This window comes from Rhineura floridana, chromosome 3, assembly GCF_030035675.1.
Source record: "Rhineura floridana isolate rRhiFlo1 chromosome 3, rRhiFlo1.hap2, whole genome shotgun sequence".
Lineage (NCBI taxonomy): Eukaryota > Metazoa > Chordata > Lepidosauria > Squamata > Rhineuridae > Rhineura > Rhineura floridana.
In genome coordinates, this window is record NC_084482.1 from 26,955,605 (window position 1) to 26,977,750 (window position 22,146).

The 22,146-nt window shown below is 46.0% G+C and overlaps 1 protein-coding gene across 6 annotated transcripts in view; it reads right to left on the bottom strand.

The window, feature by feature from the left end:
- ZNF385A (zinc finger protein 385A) overlaps positions 1-22,146 on the bottom strand; it is a 193,634-nt gene that overhangs the window by 23,706 nt on the left and 147,782 nt on the right. For all 6 annotated transcript variants that reach the window (XM_061615133.1, XM_061615132.1, XM_061615136.1 and 3 more), the window contains 2 exons: positions 17,153-17,263; positions 12,860-13,025 (listed from right to left, as the gene is read on the bottom strand). In XM_061615133.1, the coding sequence (XP_061471117.1) occupies positions 12,860-13,025; positions 17,153-17,263 (277 nt within the window). The remainder of the gene's footprint in view (positions 1-12,859; positions 13,026-17,152; positions 17,264-22,146) is intronic.

Genomic DNA, 22,146 nt, shown 5'->3' on the forward strand with positions numbered 1-22,146 from the left:
TACATTTGAGTAAACGTACATAGAATGACACTGGAAGGCTGCAATCCTATGCATATTACTCCACTAAATACAATGAGGCCTGATTCCAAATAAACATGCATTGGATTGTGTTGTGAAACTCTTTCATTTTGTTTAAAAAATGAAACCTTCACACTCAACTTATGAGGTCATCAGCTGAGCTTTCTGAAACAAGGGGCTTTTGTCTGTAAAATGGACAGTGTGGCTTGTTCTTGGGACAAGGCACTTGCCCAGAGCTACAGCATCTGCAACAGATGGCTGTCCACCGGTTGCTTCAGGATCTTCAGCAGGCGAGAGAGTCCCACCCCGACAACAGTGGTTCCCGAACTTTTTCCCCCACTGATCACTTGAAAATTGCTGATCGTCTTGGTGGACCACTTAATTAATTTTCTGCCTGTTGGAGCAAGTGTAATGCACTGTGTTAGATGCTGTGTGATTTTTAATTTATATTGCCTTCTTTTTATTTCTTATATTGTATTTTTACTGCATTACCATTTGCATTCCATAGAATAATAAAACAGAATAAATGAAGCAATACAAATACGATTAAAAAGAAACACGAATGTTTAATATGCGCATGCCGTGGACCAACTGAACGAAGCTTGCAGACCACTTGTAGTTCATGGATGACAGTTTGGGAACCCCTGCCCTAGGGAACTGGTTCCATTCTCAAACTCTTCTTACTCAATCTCCTAATGTTCAACCAAAGTCAGTCCTCCTGTAACGTAAACCCATTAGATCTGCTGTATGGGCACACAGATTCATTTTGGTACTGAATCCATCCCAAGTCTCAGATGGATTTAAAAAATATTATTTATTTATGGATCTAATTTAAGTTAATTATGTGTGGTGGGAAGAAGCACATCCTTTTGTCTGTTCTGAAGGGCTTTCACTTAGATGACGGAACATTCCGCACCCCCTTCCATTGCTCCAGAGGGTAGGGCCTGAACTGATGGGTTCAAATTACAAGAAAGGGAATTTAGACTAAACGTTAGGAAGAATTTTTAGGCCAAACTAGGCTCGCTGTTGTTAGAAGCTTTTAAGCAGAGGCTGGATGGCCACCCAGCAGATTATTTACCATCCAGTAGTGGATTATTTGCATTGGCTGGAGGCTGATGGCCTCTGAGGTTCCTTCCAACTCCAATCACCTGCCAATCAATTTCATGGAAGGACCCAATGTGCAAACATAAAGGGAGAAAACCTTATCTCTATCCATTTTCGCCATACCATGCACAATTTTTAAAACAGCTTTCATATGTTGTCCCCCCCATCATCCCTTCTCCCCAAATGCCTTAGCCTCTCCTCATAAGGAAAGCCCCCCAGACTCCTGATCATCTGGGCTCCCCTTTTTCTGCACCTTCCCCAGGACGATGATGTCCCTTCTGAAATGGGGTGACCGGAAATTCACACGGTACAGCAGGGCTCCACTCATATGGCGGGTTACGTTCCAGACCTCCGCCTAAAAGCGAAACCCACCGAAAAGTGGAACTCCATCAATAAAATGGCGCCCAATGCCCGAAAAACACCGTAAAAGCAGAACATGCGCCGTATGAGTGGGGCCTTACTCTAATTAAAAACCGCTGTATTAGCGGAATGCCGAAAAGCGGGGCCCTACTGTATGCCAAATGCAGCTGCACCATTTGTTTATATGAAGGCATCAGTGGTGGCTGGTGCCCATTGTGATTGGCAGGGTGGAAGGCAGGGAGCCCAAACAGGAAGGGGAACCTGAGCCTAAGATAGGCAGAGCCAACTAATTCTAGCTTTATCCTCATCCTCTTCCCTGCTGAGTTCTACAAGGGTAACACTGAGACTCAGGAGGAGGAAGCTGACAAGTATTGCCACTCTCTGGACTGGTTGTAACTGGGGAGCCAGGCAGGTGGGAGTGCCCCACTCGCCCTAATTTACCAGCCTCCACTGAAAGGCATTATGAGAGTGGCTGTTTTATTTTCAATCCCTTTCCTAATAGCCCCTAGCATGGGGTTTCTCCACAGCTGCTGCACACTGTTTTCACTGAGCCATTCTCCACGACCACAAGATCTCTTCCCAGATAGTCAGTGTAAGTTCAGATCCTGCCAGTGTATATGTGAAGTTAAGAATTTTTTGTTTGCCTTTGTCCCAAAGCGCAACACTGTCCACTTGTTTACACTGAACTGCATTTGCCATTTTGTTGTGCTGGGTCTCCATTGGTGCACCTTGCCCTGCCTCAAGCTGGACTTTGCTAATCTCTACAGCGGGCAATATTCTGCTAAGGCAGGTGTGGGGAACCTCAGGGTCTCCAGATGCTGGTGGGCTACAGCTCCCACCATTCTTGACCACTGGCCACATTGGTTGAGGCTGATAAAAGTTCAACAAGGTTTTCCTCACCCCTGTGCAAAGGCAGTAGCCCAGTATAGCATTGCTGGGCCAGTTGCAGACACCCAGATAAAGCTGTCCTGGCAGTCCAAAGCTAGAGAAGGCTGCTAGTTTTGACACCTGCATACACAGGAAGCTCCACAGCAGAGTGGCAGGGATGCCCAATATGACCTTAAGCCAGCCTTTCCCAACCTTTGGGTCCCCAGATGTTACTGGACTACAATACCCATCATTCCTGACTATTGGTCATGCTGCCTGGGGCTGATGGAAGTTGTAGTCCAACAACATCTGGGGACCCAAAGGTTGGGAAAGGCTGCCTTAAGCATTTGTGATCCCTCCCTTCCCTACACAGAATAACCAGGATCTGGGAACAGGCCCAGAAACTGCAGGCATGAGCAAGACCCTTTGCAAAATGTTTTCTTTTCAACTCGCCTTGATGTTGTCCCTGTGCTTCCATGCCTCAATACAAACAGCTAAGCACAAACAGCGTTGTAACTAAGTACACAAAAGTTACTAGCAAATAAAAAAATACTAGCCTGACACAAGGATAGCAGCCTGCATTTCTGTGCTGGCTGATGGCCAGAGAAGAGGGGAAACTCACTGAAATGTAGGTTATTAGCCTCTCAGGAGGCAAGTTGAAAACAAGAAGGAGGAGGCGGCCTCTACCAAGCAGACTGGAGGAGAAGGTCTGGAGCAACCCATCCTTCCTCCTCTGCCAGCCGTCTGTATTTCTATGCTGGTCATGGAGAAAGGGGTTTTCCTTCCTCCGCATCTAGAGCAGAAGCCAAGTGGGCTCTTAGAGGAGGGGTGGAGTGATTGTCCCCCTTCATCTGCCCTCTTATTCACCTGTGTAGAATTTGTGGTCGCCCATGGCGACCAGGCAGGCAGTGAAATACAAGGCTGCCCTAAAAATGCTTTTGGATGCTTGCATTTCAACTGGTCTTCCCTCCCGCCATCTGGGTTCCATCAGCAGGAAGAAGAGAATGAAGCCAGGCTTCCAGTGCTTCAGCTGGGATTGGAGCCTTGTTCATTTGCAATGCAAATTGAACAGCCACGGGGTTTATAAGGCTTTGGGGAGACAGAGAGAGTGATTCAGCTCCCTTGAGAGGAGATCCTTCTAAGGCAAGCTTGCTCTTTTTCAGGGTGATTCAAAGGGGAAGGCTTTGCTCTCTCTGACATACAGGAACCCACCACAGCTTTCAGGCAGAAGGGACAAAGAATCAGATCTATAAATAGGGACATTTCTGCAGAATTCAGAGTCGGCAGGAAAACAGCTGGCTCCCAGCTCCAATTATTAATATGAACATAGGACATCACTTGCCTCCTGACTCTTTGTCCTTGGTTTCGTCTACCCAGTATACTCCACTGGCCTGCAGGAGCAGAAGACAGAGTTAAAGAACCTGATCTTCATGTCATGCCCACAACCCTAAACTTACCCTATCCCAGAGGTCTCCCCCAGTGCTTGGAAAACCGAGGGGCAGATTAGAAATTGCACTGGGGCCCCACACAATGGCCTAATCTTGCTGTCACCTGGTGCCGACTGTGTGCTCCAAACTCTGAGACTTCGCTAAGTAAAAGCTTTGGTCGAGAAAGCAGTTCTTTGCACATTTCTATTAATCTGTGGAATTTCCTGCCACAAGATGCGGTGATGGCCAGTGGTTTAGATGGCCTTAGAAGCGGATTGGACAAATTGAAATCGGTTCCTATTTAATCATGATGGTTAGGTCGAACTTCCAGATTCAGAGGCAGTGTGCTACTGAGTTAGGAGTCTCACAACTATTTGAACATGGGTGCTTGCACAGGCGAGCACCCCCTCCTTAAATTGTTCTGAGCAAATTGGACCGGGGGGGGGGGGGACTGCTCCTCATCCTCCATCTCTCCTTGCTTTAAACTTACTCTGGGTCAGGGGGAAGTGGTGGACACTCCCATTGCCCAGCAGGAACGTTTTCCACTAGGGACAAAAGCTGTAAGTCTCAGAATCACCAGCAGGAATCTGATACTCTGGGAATCGTTTCTACTACAGAGGCCTTCCAGATACCCTTCACACAGAGATGGCACGAGCCCTTTCTTGCATTAAGTTGTATCTCTTCCTGGTACAGTGAAACCTGCCTGTAGGGTCTTTTTACCAGCAGGTCAGGAAGAGCTACAGGCTTGTCCTTTCCCTGAGTGACGCCGACCCTATCATTAGGCAGAGCGAGGTGAGCCTGATTTGGGGATGTCATGAAAGGACAGAAAGTTATTACTGAATATTTATTTATTAATTTATTGTATTTATATACTGCCCCATAGCTGAAGCTCTCTGGGCGGTTTACAATAACTAAAAACATTAAAAACAAATATACAAACTTAAAAACACATCTTTTAAAAACAATTTAAAACACTTTTCAGAGAGAGGTGTGTGAGAGATTTTTCTGCAAAAATAATCAGGCTAGCCTTGGGTACTATGGCCTAGAAGCAGCTATGCTGGCTTCCTGGCAGGCGGGTTGCTGTTGCTTACCAAAAAGGAGAGCGGAGAGGTGGCAAGGAGGTTGGCGTGGTGCAAATGCACCAGAAGGAGTGTCAGACTGGCATTGCCAGTGCATTCTCCCTGCACCAACCTCCCTGCCGTCTCGCCCACTCCCTTCCAGCAAGCAAGAGTGTTCCTCCTGCTGGGAAGCTAGCATGGTGGCTCCACCCCACCCGGCAAGCCATTTCCCCTCTGCACCTTGACTTGGGAGCGTGGGTGCCATTAGCTACTCTGCCTCAGGCTGCAAAATGTATTAGAGCATATAGCCAAGACCAGCCTATCACCACGGGATCACAGTTATTGCAGTCATTTGCCTCAAAGCAGAGAGCTATTATTAGTTTTGAAACATCAGACTTTGCTGTTGATGGTTTCTGGGCTCGGGGAGAAGCCGGCTTGGCCCAGCTCAGCTCAACCCAACCCAACCCAACCCGGCCCAGCTCAGATCAATGTGTCAAGAGAATAAACAGCATCCTGGCTTGGGAGCCAGGCATGTGCTTCAAATTATACTCCCCTCCCCAGCAATTATTTCATTAACATAGCTGCAATATAAAAACAGAAACAAAAGGTGCTCTAGCTCAGTATGTAGCATGGACAGTGCCACAGGGCTAGCCTACTAGTGAGCCTGGTGCTGCAGCACTACAGTGGATTGCTCTTCTTCGCAGGGAAGTGGTGGGGCTTAGTGCCACTGCCCAATCACAGGCTCAGGTTGCCTGCACCTGACTAACTCTTGCAGGGTGTAAAGCAGGGGTGAGGAACCTATGGTTCTAGAGGCTGCTAGACTACCAACTCCCCATCATGCCTGACCATGGGCCATGCTGGTTGGGGCTGATTGGAGTTGGAATCCAACAATAGCTGGAGGGCCACAGGTTCACTGCCACAGTTTAAAGGATGATAGCTTCTATTAGAAACACAACTCCAGTTTCAATTTGGAAAGTCTAGGGCTGAGAAGCAAGGAAGTCACTCATCTAGGGAGCAGCAGAAAGCAGGAAACTCTTTTTAAATGTCTAAATGGAGAGATGTGCTGGGGTCAAACTAGCATGATCGATGCCAGCAAAGGCATTTAACAGCTGCGTAGAAGAGGGAATTCTGGCACATGTGCACCCTCTGCCACCCTTGCATCACCTGCCTAAATTCATTAATGAGGATGGATGCACCACATTCCATCTGCTCACCCTGGCTTAAGCCTGTCTGGAAATCCTGGCTCTTTATTCCAGATGTGTAGAAGCAGGATTGTTGGAACCCAGTTCTGGGGTTGAGCAAGGGGATGTTTATTTCAAAACTATCCCTGTTCCTGCTTCTTTAACAGCAACCTGACATAGCTGAAGCTTTCTCTAGCATGAAGATAAATGATGGAGGAAACTTCACCGCTTACAAAGGCTGAACTGCTGTCAAAGGTGCAGGAATAGCCCTTTGATCTCCTGTTCCTATTAAGCATAGACTCCCTATGCCACGCTTCCTTTCCCAAGGAACCTTAACTCTATTTGCTTCACGGCTATGATCATACCACAAAACAAAAGGGTTTGGCATGGTGCAGCCACTAGATTCCTGAAATTCCCAGCTTTCAATTGTTTTCATTTGCATCTTATCCTGTATGTATTTCAGAATCTGAATCAGGGTGTGTGTGTATGTGCGAGAGACACAGACAGAGAGACAGACCGAACAGCACCCCCACCCTTCAAGCCAGAACTTGTGAGCTTGCCAACCCAGCATGTGGCTCCTATTCACACACAACCATAGATGAATCCTATCCTACCAGGCTTTAGTTGTCCGCTTTCTCTCGGAAAGGAAGAAATGTGGAAGAAATGAGCAGAAGCAAGAAAACAGACTTCCTGTCCCAAATGCAGCTCCCCCTGCCGTAATCTCTTTTAAGGAACAAAAAAAAGGCAGATTGGGATCGAATCTATCAGACTATTTGAACAAGAGACCCCTGGTGAGAGCATGGCTTTGGAATCCTGCCTGGGATTGTTATGACGTTACCAGTTGAAGTCTAGCCAGAAGATGCATGGCGAGCATGCTGGGAGCATTGTGTGTGCTCTCTGTTGTAAGTTACACCCTTCTTGGTGAGTCACCTAGACTCACTTCTCATCACCCCTATCCTTCTCAGAGGCTGAACCCTCAGCAACAGGGTCTTGCTCAGGAGAGGGTGGGGAAGCCCAGAAACACAGTTCTGAGGTCATTGGTGGCCAGAAATCAGCAGCCTTGAGTTAACTATTCCTATAATTTCTGCACCTCAAGACAATGGCATCTGCGCCAAGCACTTGCTAGAACTTGAGAAAACTTCCAGTGATGAGCTGGTGGAGCTATACAAAGCTCAGAGACACCTTGCAAAAAGGAAAAACAAGAGCAAGTGCTCACATTAAACAGCTGCGTTTTTTTAAAAAGTGGGTTTAATGGATTCTGAACCCCCTATTGTGTATAGTTCAGCACATGTCCAGATGGAACAAGGATGCAGCCCAGACCACTTACAAGGCCCACTGAATGCATTCCAATGAATCCACTGAAAACAGAAAGTTCCGTCAGCTTCCATTTGTTTTGCATTTTAATGTTTTTAATTGCTGTAAACCGCCCAGAGAGCTTCGGCTATGGGGCGGTATATAAATGTAATAAATAAGTAATTTTAAAAGAGAGCGTCTTCTATGCCTAATTTGAAAACCAATTTAAAACAGTGACCCTTGGACATTTTGTTTTACTACATTTATATCACAACTTTCCACCACGGGTCTCATGTACATGGTGTCCCCTCCAGTGACGTCGTTTAGGCTAAGATGGAGAGAGCGAGTGCCCTACATTCAGCCAGAGAGTTCAAAGAGAGGCCTGCTGGATCAAGCCAGTGGCCCATCTAGTCCAGCATCCAATTCTCACAGTGGCCAACCAGATGCCTGTAGGAAGCCTGTGAGCAGGACCTAAGCACACGAGCAGTCTGCAGGCTTCATCCCCCTCCATGGCCATGCTTCCTGTACAGGAAGAGCTTAACATGCAGCAAAAGACTTTAAATTTGAAAGGAACCTGAAGTGGGCCGTGTGCTACGCTGACCTGCATTCTCAACACACGTAAGCCCCTTGGAGGTGAACTCTGATGATGCTTGGAAGCATCGCCTCTCTTGAATATTCCCTGACTTATTTCAGGAAGCGGGCATCATCCAGTCCCTGTTGTCTACTCTAGCTAAAGAGTTTCAGGATGCACTTGTTTTCTGCCCGTCACTGATGAAAGATTTTTTTTAGCTGTGTTGTAGAATATTTTTAACTGTGTTTTATAATACTTCTCACTGTGTTTTAGAAGATTTTTAATTGTAATTGTGCTTTGGAACATTTTAAACTATCTTTAATATGTTTTTCTTTTTTATTAAATGGCTTATGTTTGCCACTCTGGGTTCCTTTGGAAGGAAGGGCAGGATATAAATCCAATAATAATAATAACAACAACAACGAACAATAATAATACATAGCCAGTGGGAATGGCACACTACATGACAGACTTCCTCTTTTCTCTACACTGCCATCCTAAGGAGGAAGAGGTGTTCATTTTTATTTCTTTGTAGGAATATAGGAGCCTGCCTTATATCAGATCAAACAAATCAGCTTAGTATTTTCTATTATTCTGACTGGGAGCATCTCTCAAGGATGTCAGGCAGAGAGAGGTCTTTCCCATCACCTGCTGCCTGATCCTTTTTAATCAGAGATGCCAAGAACTGAACCTGGGTCCTTTTGCATGCATAGCATGAGCTGTACTGCTCAGCTATGAACCCTCCCCAAATAGGACAGGGGTTCCCAAACTGTGGTCTGTGGACCACTGGTGGTCCACAAGCTTCATGCAGGTGGTCCACAGCATGCCTGTAAAAATACAATTACAAATCATATAGCATCTAACACAGCACATTTTAATTGCTATAACAGGTGGAAAATCATTAAGTAGTCCACCAAGACCCTCAGCATTGTTCCATAGGGAAAAAAGTTTGGGAATTGCTGTTCTAGGGACAATCCTTGCTCTTCTAGTTGTCTGCTATACACAGGCAACAGCCATCCGCAGCAGAAGTGAAACGGAATGGCACACAATGTCAAAACGAAGCTGTTAAAAAGGAAAACTCAGAACATTTCCAAGCTTTGCTTTTGAAGGATATATATATATTTAAAAATAACTTAAGGTCTTAAGACTTTTTGAAGCATCCTAAGACAGTAAATGTTAGGGTTTTCTTCTTTGTGGAATTCACTTTCCAAGGGGGCTTGCTGAGCTTGCACACTGGGGGTGTTCAGGAGTTTGGTAAAACAACAATGAATATCTTGTTTAGGCAGGTGTTTATGGCACCCAGCTGACACCACTTAGTTGTTCTGTGTGGCGCTGATATTCTGTTTCACCCGGTTTTATTTTGTGTGCGGTTAATCCTTTTTGTAAGCCACTGGGGAAAACAAGAAGAGAAGGGAAGAATGTGGAGGAACGTGAGGTAATGCACGCACCTCACACCATATTAGTGACTGAATTTTAAAAAGGGCCTTAATCCTCTGATCTGACAACCTAGGCAATTTTGTTCAAAATAACCTGGCAGTGCCAGCCCTATCATTAGGTAGAGGGGGGTGGCTGCCTCAGCAACAGATGCTGAGGGCTGGGGGAGGGACAGCAACCTGCTCTGAGACCCCTAAACTAACCTGTTTCCCTCAGGGGTAGTGGAGGATGTTGTTCTGTCACCAGGGGTGAAGTAAAATCCAACTGCCAGTCTGGTTGGCTTTTGTGCACAGAATGCAGGTGGGGGAGGCGCCATCTTGTCCTTCACTTCAGGCAGCAAAACGTTTTGGGCTGACCCCAAGGCTGCCATCAATTATATGCTGATCAGAGGGATGCTTTCTGTGCATGTTCAAAGTCATGGCTCAACATATTCTAGGCCTAGCTCCTGCCATTCAGAACTTATTCGGGGCTAATCCTTGTCCTGTTTCTGGGATAAAAAGCAGAATATCCACACCATATATTTAAAGCACTCTTACACCACTTTAACTGTCATGGCTTCTCTCTCCCCCCCATTCCAAGAATCCTGGGAACTGTAGTTTTTAAAGCATGCTGAACTCACAGAGCTACAATGCCTAGCACCCTTCGCAAACTACGGCTCTCAGGATTCTCCATGACTTCTGAAGTGGTATAACAGTGCTTTAAATGCATAGTGTGGGAGTGCCCTAAGTTTTGAAATACAATTTCTTTAAACAGAGGCAGGTTGGCAATTTTTACACACTCCTTCTTTCTCTGCTCCCCAAAATCAACAGCTACCATCAGGTAGCAGATAGAGCTTGAGCCTGCTCAGCTGGAGTCCATTGACAGATGGGACATTTTAGTTGTTTCCCACCTTTTATCACTGAACTTGAAGTGGTTTACATGGAGTTCCCAGGCGGCCTCCCATCCAGGCAGTGACAAGGCCCAGTTCTGCTGCTTAACCTTAGCCCAGTGATTCTCAAACAGTGCGCCGGGGCACACTGGTGCGCCGCAAAAGGTGGCTAGGTGTGCCGCGAATATTATGAAAGTATATTATTATTAAGTTAGTTTTATTCATAGTTTAAAACATATTAATATATTTTTAATTTTGTACACGAAGTGCGCCAGAAATTTTTTATATGTTTTAACAGTACGCCGTGAACCAAAAAGTATGAGAACTGCTGCCTTAGCCCTTAGGCCATGCCGTTATCTGACATTATTTCAGTATACAGACTTTTGGTTTGAATAGCGACTTGGGCTGGTTAAGTGGCTACAAACAGTCATTATCTCACATATGTAATGCAGATTAAATATCAGGGTTGGGTATGTCTGGGCCTCATCTACATTTATGGGCTTGACAACTACTAAATGAATCTTAATTTCTCTTGGTTGAGTCATGCATCCTTCCTGTTTGGAGAATGCGTTCCTTCTTTTCCTTTCAAACTCACCTTGTAAAATACACTGAGCCCCATTCCAGATGCATTTTATGTAAATATATTATATCTCTCTCCAGCACCTTCATAGACTGTTGCTTATTAAGCTGTTCCTTTTCAGGGTACTGCAGGGTCATTTGTTGTTTTCTCACAGGATAAAACAGGGGTGAGGAACATGAGGCCCTCTCAGATGTTTGTTTGTTTGTTTATTGCATTTATATCCCGCCTTTTCTCTAAGGAGCTCAAGGTGGCGTACATGGTTCTCCTCTTCCCCATTCAATCTCCACATCAACCCTGTAAGGTAGGTTAGGCTAAGAGGCAGTGACTGGCCCAAGGTCACCCAGTGAGCTTCATGGCTGAGTGGGGATTCAAACCCTGGTCTCCCAGGTCCTAGTCCAACATTCTAACCACTATGCCATATTGGCCAGTCCAGATGTTGTTGGACTACAAGTCCCATCATCCTTGGCCACTGGTTGTGCTGCCTGGGGCTGGTAGAAGATGGAGTCCAACCACATTTGGAGGTTCCCCACCCCTGGGACAGAACGCAGTGGTATGGCACAGGAAGCTCTCATTTCAGCCTCCTGCCATAAAAACAAAAGCCTCTTGTGCTGGGATGACATCCTTCCTCTCATTTTTAGCCTTCCTGCTTTTTCCAAGCTGGTCTGTTTGTTTTACATATGCAGATCAATGCAGTGGCAAATTCAGAAGTGCAGGGTCCCTTCATGATAGTCACAGCCACACATCCTCCCCCTTTTTTTCTTTTGCTGCTGGGTTGAGAATTAGGTCCTTGTTAATGCCTCCCCACACCACAACAGATGTCCCTAGGAGCCAATCAGCATGAAAAGGGAGAGTGTTAGCTACTAAAAAGAGTCTTCTCAGTGGCTGACTCATCTCTTTTCACTCTGAATGGCTCTAATCAGCAGGAAAGGATAAGGAAGCATGCTATAAGACTCTTCTCAGTGACTAGCATATTCCTTTTTCATGCTGATTGCCTCGTAGAACACTGGAGACATGGGAACCCTGCTCCCCCAAAAAGCAAAGGGTCTAAGACCCCTCCCCGAGACCCTGGATGACTACACCCTTGTACGTATGTATCCTGCTCCCTTCCAGCTTACCAGAGCCCCCAAGGCATCTTATTAGCCCTAAACAGTTTGCTCCTTGTTTTTCCTTAAAACATGCAAAAAGTTCCCAGATTAGAACTGGCAGCATTTTAGCAGGGAGAAGGGCATCCACGCATCACATAAGAGGTTTTATGCAGGACTTCAGGGGAAGGGAAGGAGTGGGGGAAAGGATGTTAGTAGTTACTTGGCAGGCCAAGAAACTCCCTTCTCTACAGCTGGGAGGCAGAGTTCCCCAGGCGAGTAACTTGGCTGTAGCCCCAGCTCTATTTCCACCGGCCATCAGAGCCGTAATCAATGTTTAATTAGAAGCGATTTAATTACCCGCTTGCTCGGCCATCACCAGTACTGACAAGCCGGCTCAGGTTCCCAGCAGCAAGAGGACAGGCAAGATGTCAAAGACAGGATGCAAGATCCAGCCCTTCCCTCCCCCACCTTCAGCGCAAAGGTTTCACCCTCAACCCTGTAATTGATGCAGAATACAGCTAATATCTTATTGAACCCTGTAATTGAGGTAGGATACAGGCAGTGCCCCAGAGCTCCATATTTCTTCCCTAGACAGCATCAACAACATTTGTCACACCCTCCCCAGAGCTGGCTGCACTGCAGGAAGGAAAAGGGGCAAGTGGAGAGAGCAAACCTGCCCTCCTGCTGAGAATGAATGGGAAGGCTTAAAAAAACAGCCTTAAGAAAACATGTGACTGAGCTGCAGTTACTCCGTGGTGAGAGAAATGCTCTCTGTGTATGCTCAGGGGCACACCTCTTCAGTTTTATTTCCTATGTTTCAGGGCAGAGTCCTTTTATTGAAACCAGTTCTAGGCTTGGTAACAAGTTCTAGAGCTAAGTTCTGGTGCAAACTGAACTATGGAGAGTTCACGAAGCCCACCCAACCTCTTCAGGGAATACACAGAGGTTCAAACCCCTCCCCACACACACACTCCTCAGGCTCTAGGGCAAGATGAGAATGAGAAACTCAGTACCTGTGCGGTCAGAATCACTCTCCCCAGTGCTAGAGGATGGACTACCCATGGGTCCTGGTTTGTCTCCCTCTCGGGCTCCCGATTCCTTCTGCCGCGTCCTGGCTGCCTCAATCCCCTTTACTCGCCGCGCGTGGCGATTCCCCTTGTAGTGTGCTTCAGCTTGGCTCTGTGCAAAGGAGAAAGCACATAAGCAATCAAGTAAACAGCAGGCCTTTACCTGCATGCCTCTAGCCTAGTCTTCTATACCTCTGTCAGTACCTCTCATCCTCGGCATGCAGCCCCACCCCCTCACACCTGACCAAGTCCATATTGTTAGGAATACTGGTTGATTAAAGTTGAAGCCCCATCAATTGCATTATAAGTCTAATGCCCAGGGGGAGCCAATCTGGTGTCCTGCAGATGTTGAATTACATCTCTCAACGTCCCTGACTACAACAACATGAGGACAGCTTTGCTGGATCAGGTCAAATACCCATCTATGCCAGTACCCTATTCACACCTTGGTCAACCAGATGCCTATGGAAAGCCCAAAACCAGGATCTGAGCACCACAGCACTCTCTCTACCTGTGATTGCAAACATGGCATCCAGACGCATACTCCCTTTGATACTGGAGGCAAAACACAGCCATTGGGGCTAGTAGCCATTGGTAGGCTTATTCTCCATGAATTTGTCTAATCTTTTAAAGCCATCCACGTTGGTGGCCATCACTGCCTCCTGTGGGAGCGAATTCCATAGTTTAACTATGCGCTGAGTAAAGAAGTACTTCCTTTTGTCTGTCCTGAATCTTCCGACATTCGGCTTCACTGGATGAGCTCTAGTGTTATGAGAGAGGAAGAAAACTTTTCTCTATCCATTTTCCCCCACACCATTTTATTATGACAGTTGGCCACCCTGGCTGAGGTTGATGGGAACAGCAACCCAACAACACCTGAAGGTTGTCACAGTGGCTGCTGCTGCTGCCGCCATAACCTTTCCTGAGCATGTTAAAAGTTCACACCTGACTAATCCAGGAACACCCCTAGATTAAGAATAACCATACATTTCTAGGGGTGCTTCCACCTACTAGCCTTTCATTGGAACTGCCATCCTTTGTTCACTCACTTTTTATGCTGTTGTTAGCCCACTGCATTCCAGTGTTTTCCATGTAATCCTCCTTTTTTTTCAGACCCAATTTGCGGTGATTTTGTGTGGGGTGCAACACAACTGCAGCACCAGCCTGTCCCTTCTGGACAAGCAAACCACCTTTAAGGCTTTCCAGGTTTAATGAATGTTTGCCGGACATGCCGGCTTTACTGCTTCCTTGTGACTGCAGCCGGGGGATTACCAAGAAATAGCCTCTTAATTGCTCTCTCTGTTCTTGGTGCATGCGTGTGTGTGTGTACTGAAGATTTAATTACTTATTTTCTTCTTATTTCTTTTCATTCTTTATAGCAAAGTAACCTTTTGATTTCCTAGATGGCATATTTCCTAGACAGTATATTTTTTTTAATTGTGTGAAACAGCAGAACAACATTCTTTTTCTTTTCTTTTCATACTTTCATGAAAAAGTGAAAAGAAATCAGTAATCAAAGTCTCTTTTTCCACCCCTGCCCTGGAACAGAAACTGACGCTGGGGCAACTGAGAGAGGCTATTTGAGGGGCAATTAAGAGTCTGTTAATCACTGATCTCCCAAATTTGACAAAGGTTTTTGTCCCATCCTGTACAGTTGGGGCGGAACTAGGTGTAACAAGTAATAAAGCTACCACAAGCTCAGTATGTGTATGCATCTCTCTCTCTTTCTCTCTCATCCCAATCTTCATTTTGTGCATTTCCCCACTACCCGTCTCACATATTTGGCTAGTGGCAGAAGGGAAACGCACAGCATGACATCATGTTGCAGACTGTGTTATGCTACACATTACTGGAAAGAGAGGGGAAAAGAAACATAGTGCATGAGCCACTCTGCGTTTCCGGTTGCATCTCGTGCCATCCTTACTATATAAGCCTAAGCAGACTTCTTCAGAAGTGAATATGATTGATGTAAATGGGTCTTACTTCCTAGTAAGCAGGACTGCAGCAGACCTTGAATTTATTTGACTGATCCTGAATTAAATTATTTCTCAGGTCAAACTGGATAGCAATTTGAATGTTTTGTATTTTCCTTTAACAAGCAGCTTGGCTAACCTCCTCACAACATCTGTGGAGGGGCCATGAAGGGGAGAGCACATGTGCTACATATAGAATCGCCCAGGCACATCTCTGCTTTAGACCTTGAAGAGCCACAGCCCACCAAGACAGCATTGGACTAGATGGACTGAATTGGCATAAAGCAGCTCTGCATATAAGGCGACCCGCGAGTTCATGATGTGGTGCACTTTGTTGGCTCCTTTGTTCTGCCTGTGGCATATTATGGTCTGGATTGGAGGGGTGTCAATCACATATAGGACATCGAGCATGGTATCCTTCTGGGAAGACTCACGGAGTTGGGAGTTGGGGGTACTGCTTGGCAGTGGCTCCGCTCCTACTTGGTGGGTCGCCACCAGAAGGTAGTGCTTGGGGAACATTGCTCAATACCCTGGACTCTCCATTGTGGAGTCCCGCAGGGATCGGTACTGTCCCCCATGCTTTTCAACATCTACATGAAGCCTCTGGGTGCGGTCATCAGGAGTTTTGGGCTGCGTTGCCATCAGTACGCTGATGACACGCAGCTCTATTTCTCCTTTTCATTCTCCTCAGGTGAGGCTGTTAACGTGCTAAACCGTTGCCTGACCGCGATAATGGACTGGATGGGAGCTAACAGACTGAAGCTCAATCCAGACAAGACTGAGACGCTGTTGGTGAGTGCCTTCTCTGCTCAGATGGTGGATGTTCATCCTGTTCTTGATGGGGTTACACTCCCCTTGAAGGAACAGGTTCGTAGCTTGGGAGTTCTTTTCAATCCTTCCCTGTCTCTTGAGGCCCAGGTGGCCTCGGTGGCACGGAATGCTTTTTACCATCTTCGATTGGTAGCCCAGCTACGTCCCTATCTGGACAGTGACGACCTCGCTTCAGTTGTTCATGCTCTGGTAACTTCTAGATTGGACTACTGCAACGCGCTCTACGTGGGGCTGCCCTTGAAGACTGTTCGGAAACTACAGCTAGTCCAGAATGCAGCGGCCAGATTGTTGACGCGGACCAGAAGGTCCACTCATATAACACCTGTTCTGGCCTGTCTGCACTGGCTTCCTATTTGTTTCCGGGCTAGATTCAAAGTGCTGGTTTTGACCTATAAAGCCCTACACGGCATGGGACCGCAATACCTGGTGGAACGCCTCTCCCAATATGAACCTACCTGTACACTACACTCAACATCTAAGGCCCTCCTCCGAGTACCATCCCATCGAGAGGCTCGGAGGGTGATGACTAGAACCAGGGCCTTTTCAGTAGTGGCCCCCGAACTGTGGAACAGTCTCTCTGATGAGGTGCACCTGGCGCCGACGCTACTATCTTTTCGGCGCCAGTGGAAAACCTTTTTATACTCCCAGGCATTTTAAAGTGTATTTTAAACAGCATTTCCGTATTTTGGATGTTGTTTGGTTCGTTATTGTTTTTTTATTATTATTATTTATTGTATTTATATATTGTGCTTGTTTTTATCTTTTTGTACACCGCCCAGAGAGCCTTCGGGCTTAGGGCGGTATATAAATTAAACTAAATAAATAAATAAAATTTTGCCTTCAGACAGGAGGCTGGACAATGACCAACCTGGTCTTTGTATCTTACAATTAAGACATGGAGCATAAGGTTTATTTCATGGCCAATAAGGCTGTCAATGTCTACATGATGGCTATCTTCTACAGCTACTAGAAGAGGCAGTATGCCTCTGAATATTGGTTGCTGGAAACCGTGGGGGTGGGAAGAGTGCTGTTGCACTCAGGTCCTGCTTGCAGGCTTCCCATAGGCATCTGGTTGGTCACTGTGAGAACAGAATGCTGGACTAGATGGGCCACTGGCATGATCTAGAAGGGCTTTTCCTCAGTTCTTATGACATCATCATCTCTGAATACAGCCCTACAAAGATTCCACATATTCCAGTTTTCTTAAAACCCATTCCATTTCCTGAGCCTTGTTGAGGCATTCCATCTGGCTTATGTAAGCGGCATGTGGCCTGAACAATGTCTCTCCATGCATCTCGTGGGATTTGTGTATTCCATGATCCCCTCCCACATGTCCATCACTGCCCTCCAGGACCTAAGGTGGCCACCAGGGGCCACCAGCATGAAAAAGCCATAGCACAGGGCTGAGATATTCACCATCTCTTCGAAGACTCACCTCAGAATTGAATCGGATCTGGCAGACGTTGCAAGAGATGATGGGGCGCTTGGCCTTTGCTATTGGTACCCCAAAGGTGTGGTTGATCACTGCCTTCTGCACTGGGTCCATCTGCCAGGGGAAAGCCAGGAGGAACAAAGAGGCAGATATTGTGGTCAGTGAACATACTTGCTACTCATATAAGGTCAACTTCTTATATACTGATCTAACTGGAGGTCAAAGCACATAACTCTCTCAAGCTATAAGCAGATACAGTTTTGAGAGGGCTGAGGCTGGCTTACGGAGACATCAGAACATGGGGAGGTGGGCATGGGCCTGCTACCAATGCCACCACAGCCTGAGGCCGGCTTGCCTTGGATTTTGGCAAAATGGGTTGGCAGCATTTTCAAGCCGTCCTGGGCTGAATTCAACCTGTAGGGCTGATGGGGCACTTTGTAAGTCAACAGATTCTAGAGGGGTGGAGACAGCCCAACATTAGGCTGGAATAACTGAAATGCTACATTTCATTATTACTGTTGTTGTTGTTACTACTACCACCACCACCACCGCCCTTTTTCTCACCCATCACTGCTGAGGGAATATGATTGGGATTTTCTGCCTTAGACAATGAAGAGTCTTGGGCTACCTTTGGCTGCCGCAGGGCAGAGAGAATTGCCCCCACCTTCCCACCATTTACACAGCTACTCTCAGCATAAGCATATGAAGAATCTGGGCCCTGAGGCAGGGGAAATGGAACACCAAGCACAGGACAGTCTCTGGGAAGAAAAGGATGGGGCAAGAGTGGGGCATCTCTGACCCAGGAGCCAAATGCAACCCTCCTGGCCTCTCCATCTGGCCCTCAGGACTCTCCGCAGGCCACACTGCCCCCCCCCCGGCACTTCTATCACTGGCCCTTGCTTTGCACTCTCCCCGAGCATTTTTGCCAGGCTGCAATGTGTCCTCGAACTCTGATTATGCCTCTTCTTGCTTGCCTGGATGGAGGCTGGAGAGGAGTGTACGAGGATATGTGCAAAACTAGCAAAACTACAGCTAAAATTTACATTCATCGTTCTGCCCATTTTTGCCTCTAACCCAGAAGGCTGCCCCAAAGGGCTGATATAAGTCCCCCCCCCCCAGGATAGTAGAAGCACAAATACAGGACAGCCTGGCATAGTTGCGGAAGACAGAACTAAGACGGAGGAAGGGAGGGAGAACCCCTTCACATTGTGGGAATCTCACTAGTTTCACCTTTGATCTCTTTCCTCTATGACCTGAATTCATACCGCATATCACATCCATATCCCATGGCAGCCTTTCCCAACCTTTGCTAGGTCAAATCTTGCCTCAGCTATAATCCTGTTAGGAGGCCTCTCGGCTTCATTCCCTCATCTGCAACATGGGGTTGAGAGAGTAGTATTTATTCTGTTGATCATATTTTTACACACACACACTTTTCATCCAAGGAGCACAGAGTGGTATAGATGGGGCCATCCCATGATACCCTCACTACAAGCTTGCGAAGTAGATTAACCAAGATACAGCAACTTACCCAGGGCCAGCCAGCAAGCAGAGATCTGAATGCGAGTCTCCTCACAATAAGCCCCGCAACCAATGTGCTACATCACACTTGTTTTCATTACGGTTACTTCTCTTATTGTAAAGATAACACATGTGATGCACTCTGAACACTCTGAAGTGCCCCATGAATGATAAGTACTGTTATTTAAGCATACCACCCTCCACTGCAAGGGAATTATGAGAGATTTGTGACTTCTAAAAAATTATTTGATCAACATGACACAATCATTTGGGGCAGGGAGGGAAAGGACAAGGAACAATGGGGAAGGGGGTTGTTAAATCTCAACAGAACTGTACCTGTGAACTCTACAGAAATCAAGTGGTTTAGCCACCCAGTGTCCGTGTACTTGTCCTCACCCCAAGGAACTTATCTCCTGTCCTCAGTACTGTGAAACTCCAATCTGACACAACGAACAGCAGAGAGCGACTCAGGTTCTGAGCATTAAGCTCACTGTTGTATCTGGCAGCAGCATGACTGAATTTGAAGCCGGACTCCGTCCACTAGCCAGCCAGCCAAAGATGTTGGGAGTTTCCTGGGCTACTGCTCTGGCCCATCTATTTCACACACCCGTATCCTGGGAGAACCAGCTGTCACTCCAGTCTTCCTCCGTTATCCAGTTGAGTCTTCTTGGACTGCTTATATTATATACAATCATCGCACACCGCATCCATATTGATACATGGTTTTCCATGTGGAACTGCCTGGCTTGTGATACTGCCGGGAACTTCCAAGACCCTTCCAAGACCACAAAGCTAACCCGCTGGGGACCCTAGGATCTCCCAACCATTGTCAGCACAGACAAAACTCTCAATTGGCTGGCTGGCAGCTTCACAAAGAAGTGCAATTGGGCTGGAACGGCTGCAAGGAGCCACTTCATTGGCTAGAAGTGGCCCCTCGAGAATCTTGACAACACTGAACATGAAAAATAAATTCTTGGTGCAAAGCTGGAAGAGAGCCTGGGCTTGGTTGGCTGTTTGGCCCCAATTTCTGTGATTACAATATAAATTGACAACAGGCAGCTGCTGGAAAAGCAGGAGGCAACTCCAGGGCCAATTGCCTCATCACAAAGAGATTTAGTATGTCGGGAAAAGGCAGAATTGAGGACAGAGCACCATATGGAGGCTCTCAAGAGATGATGGTGGAGTCCAGCACATGCCCCAAGGTGGGGAAACGGCATCATCTCAGCTATGCATGTCCATCCAAACTGGCAGTCACCCAGGGCATTTTCATACAGGAGGCTTAATTTCTAAGCTCTTGTTTTGGCCTGGGTTGGTAACATGAATTAAAAAGCTTCGTATTGGGCAAAATGGTCATCTGCATGACAAATCGCACTTTCACACATCCCTTTCCCCTTGAACAAGGATCATTTAGGTTAGCAGAAAAGACGTGAGCCAAAGGCTGTTTAAGCCTCATGGATGAAAATGGCCACTGGTTCACCCAAGGAGGATGTGTACAGTTCATGCACCTCATTCTGAGGTCTGCCACTGCATTCCCTTTTTTGAAAGACGGGGGCAGGGGAGGAGGTTCTTAACAGAAAAGCTTGTGTTTTATTAAAGTAGTTCAGCTTTTGCAGGATTGGTCTTGTCTGGAAAAATGTCTTACATGGTGCCCCCACTTTTAAGCCTTTTTGGGGGGGGGTCCTGCCTTTCTTCCATTAGCAACTTCCCCCCCCCATTTATGTCAGACCCAGTGTAACCTAGAATCCATTAGCTTCTTCTAGCAGAAGCTAGACCTGCCTAATCTGCAAACCCAGAGAGCCACATTTTCACAATCTTGCCTCAAGCTTCTCTCTCCCCTGCTGCGCTCTTTTCTGGCAAACTGGATAAAACGTATGGCGAGCTTTGTATCTCGCGATCACCCAAATATTATTTTGTATTTATCAGAGCAGGGGGAAGCACAAAAAACCAAGGTGTGCTAATCCAGAAAAGCATACACGCATTGAAAACGCACAAAGACTTGTTCTGGGATTGGAAACAGCAAAATTAAAATTAAATGAAAACGCAGTCGAAATACTGGTCCCTGCTCATGGTTTCTAAAGAAATGTTTGGATGGGCACTATGGTAACAGCACTGAAGAACTGGAAACAAGGGGCCTGTTCAGACATTACTTGACTCCTGGGATTCAGGGGAAAATTATTCTATTCTGGAGCGGCCTCAGGTGTGGCGTTTCCTCTCCTGCCTCCCTGAACTTGGGCAGAAGCTAACTAATGAACAGGGACATCCTGTGATTATTTAAACATTAAAATTTAAATGCCAGAACTCCCTAACCCATGAGATCCATCTTGCTTTCCTAGTTGGTGTTTCAATACTTTATTTTCTACACAAGATGAAGGGAGAACATGTGAGACGCAGGCCCACACCCCAATCTCAGGGACCAAGCCAAGTAACATACCAACACCTGCAAAAAAGCAGCTTTCATTAGCTTTTTCAGCTTTCTGGATTTCTTTTTTTTTCAATTAATTTTTATTCAAATTTTCAAAATCAAGACAATACAAAAAGAAAAACACAAATTAAAACTAATACAATAAAAAGAAAAAAAAGAAAAACTTTTGACTTCCGATTTGTCGTAGTTCAGCTATAGGTCTATAATATATAACAAACCTGTCTCTTGATAAATTATAAAATCACCTTCCTAGCTTTCTGGATTTCGATAACTGACACAACAAGATGGATACGACCACTTTCTATTGTGGGGAACAATTTAACAAGAGGATTCCATTAGCAAGTAACCATAACAGGTGCAGCTCCAACATCAGCCAGGTTCAGGAAATTTACATGCAAAAGAAATTTGCTGCATTCAACTGGGACATAGTTATTCAAACTCTTTGAACCCTGTTGTACATCGCTCTGGTATTATTTTAACATTTAGCAGCTTAAAAAGATATTTATAAATAAATAAATTCCTACTGGGGATCTCAGTGCTGAGAACAGTGACCAAATAATATTTGGAAAATGATTTAGTGTGGGGTTTTAGTTTTACTTATGCTGGTCTATTACTGTAATAAAACTGATGGGCTGAAAATATTGGCCACTTCTGATTATGGATAACTTAAATCACCCTTTGCTAACCTGGTGTTTTGGACTACAACTCCCAACAGCTCCAGTGGGCACAACTGTATGATGCTGGAACTGATGGAAACTGTAGGCCAAAACATCTGGACAGCACCAGGTTGGCAAAGGCTGCCTTCAGTGCATTATACAGCATGCTCTGTCAATTTATTTAGTGCTTTTCTGATGTCAGCTGCACTCCTTTTCAGTCCAAGTGGCAGACAGTTCCCACAGCCAATTCTACAATATGTTTACAAAATTATTGTTACACACACACACACAAACAGAGAGAGAGAGAGAATTTTTATATTACACATCTATTATTTTAAATCTGGAGTGTGTCTCAATGTGTATCTGAAAGGCTAAAAATTGCATATCAATAGGTAGCT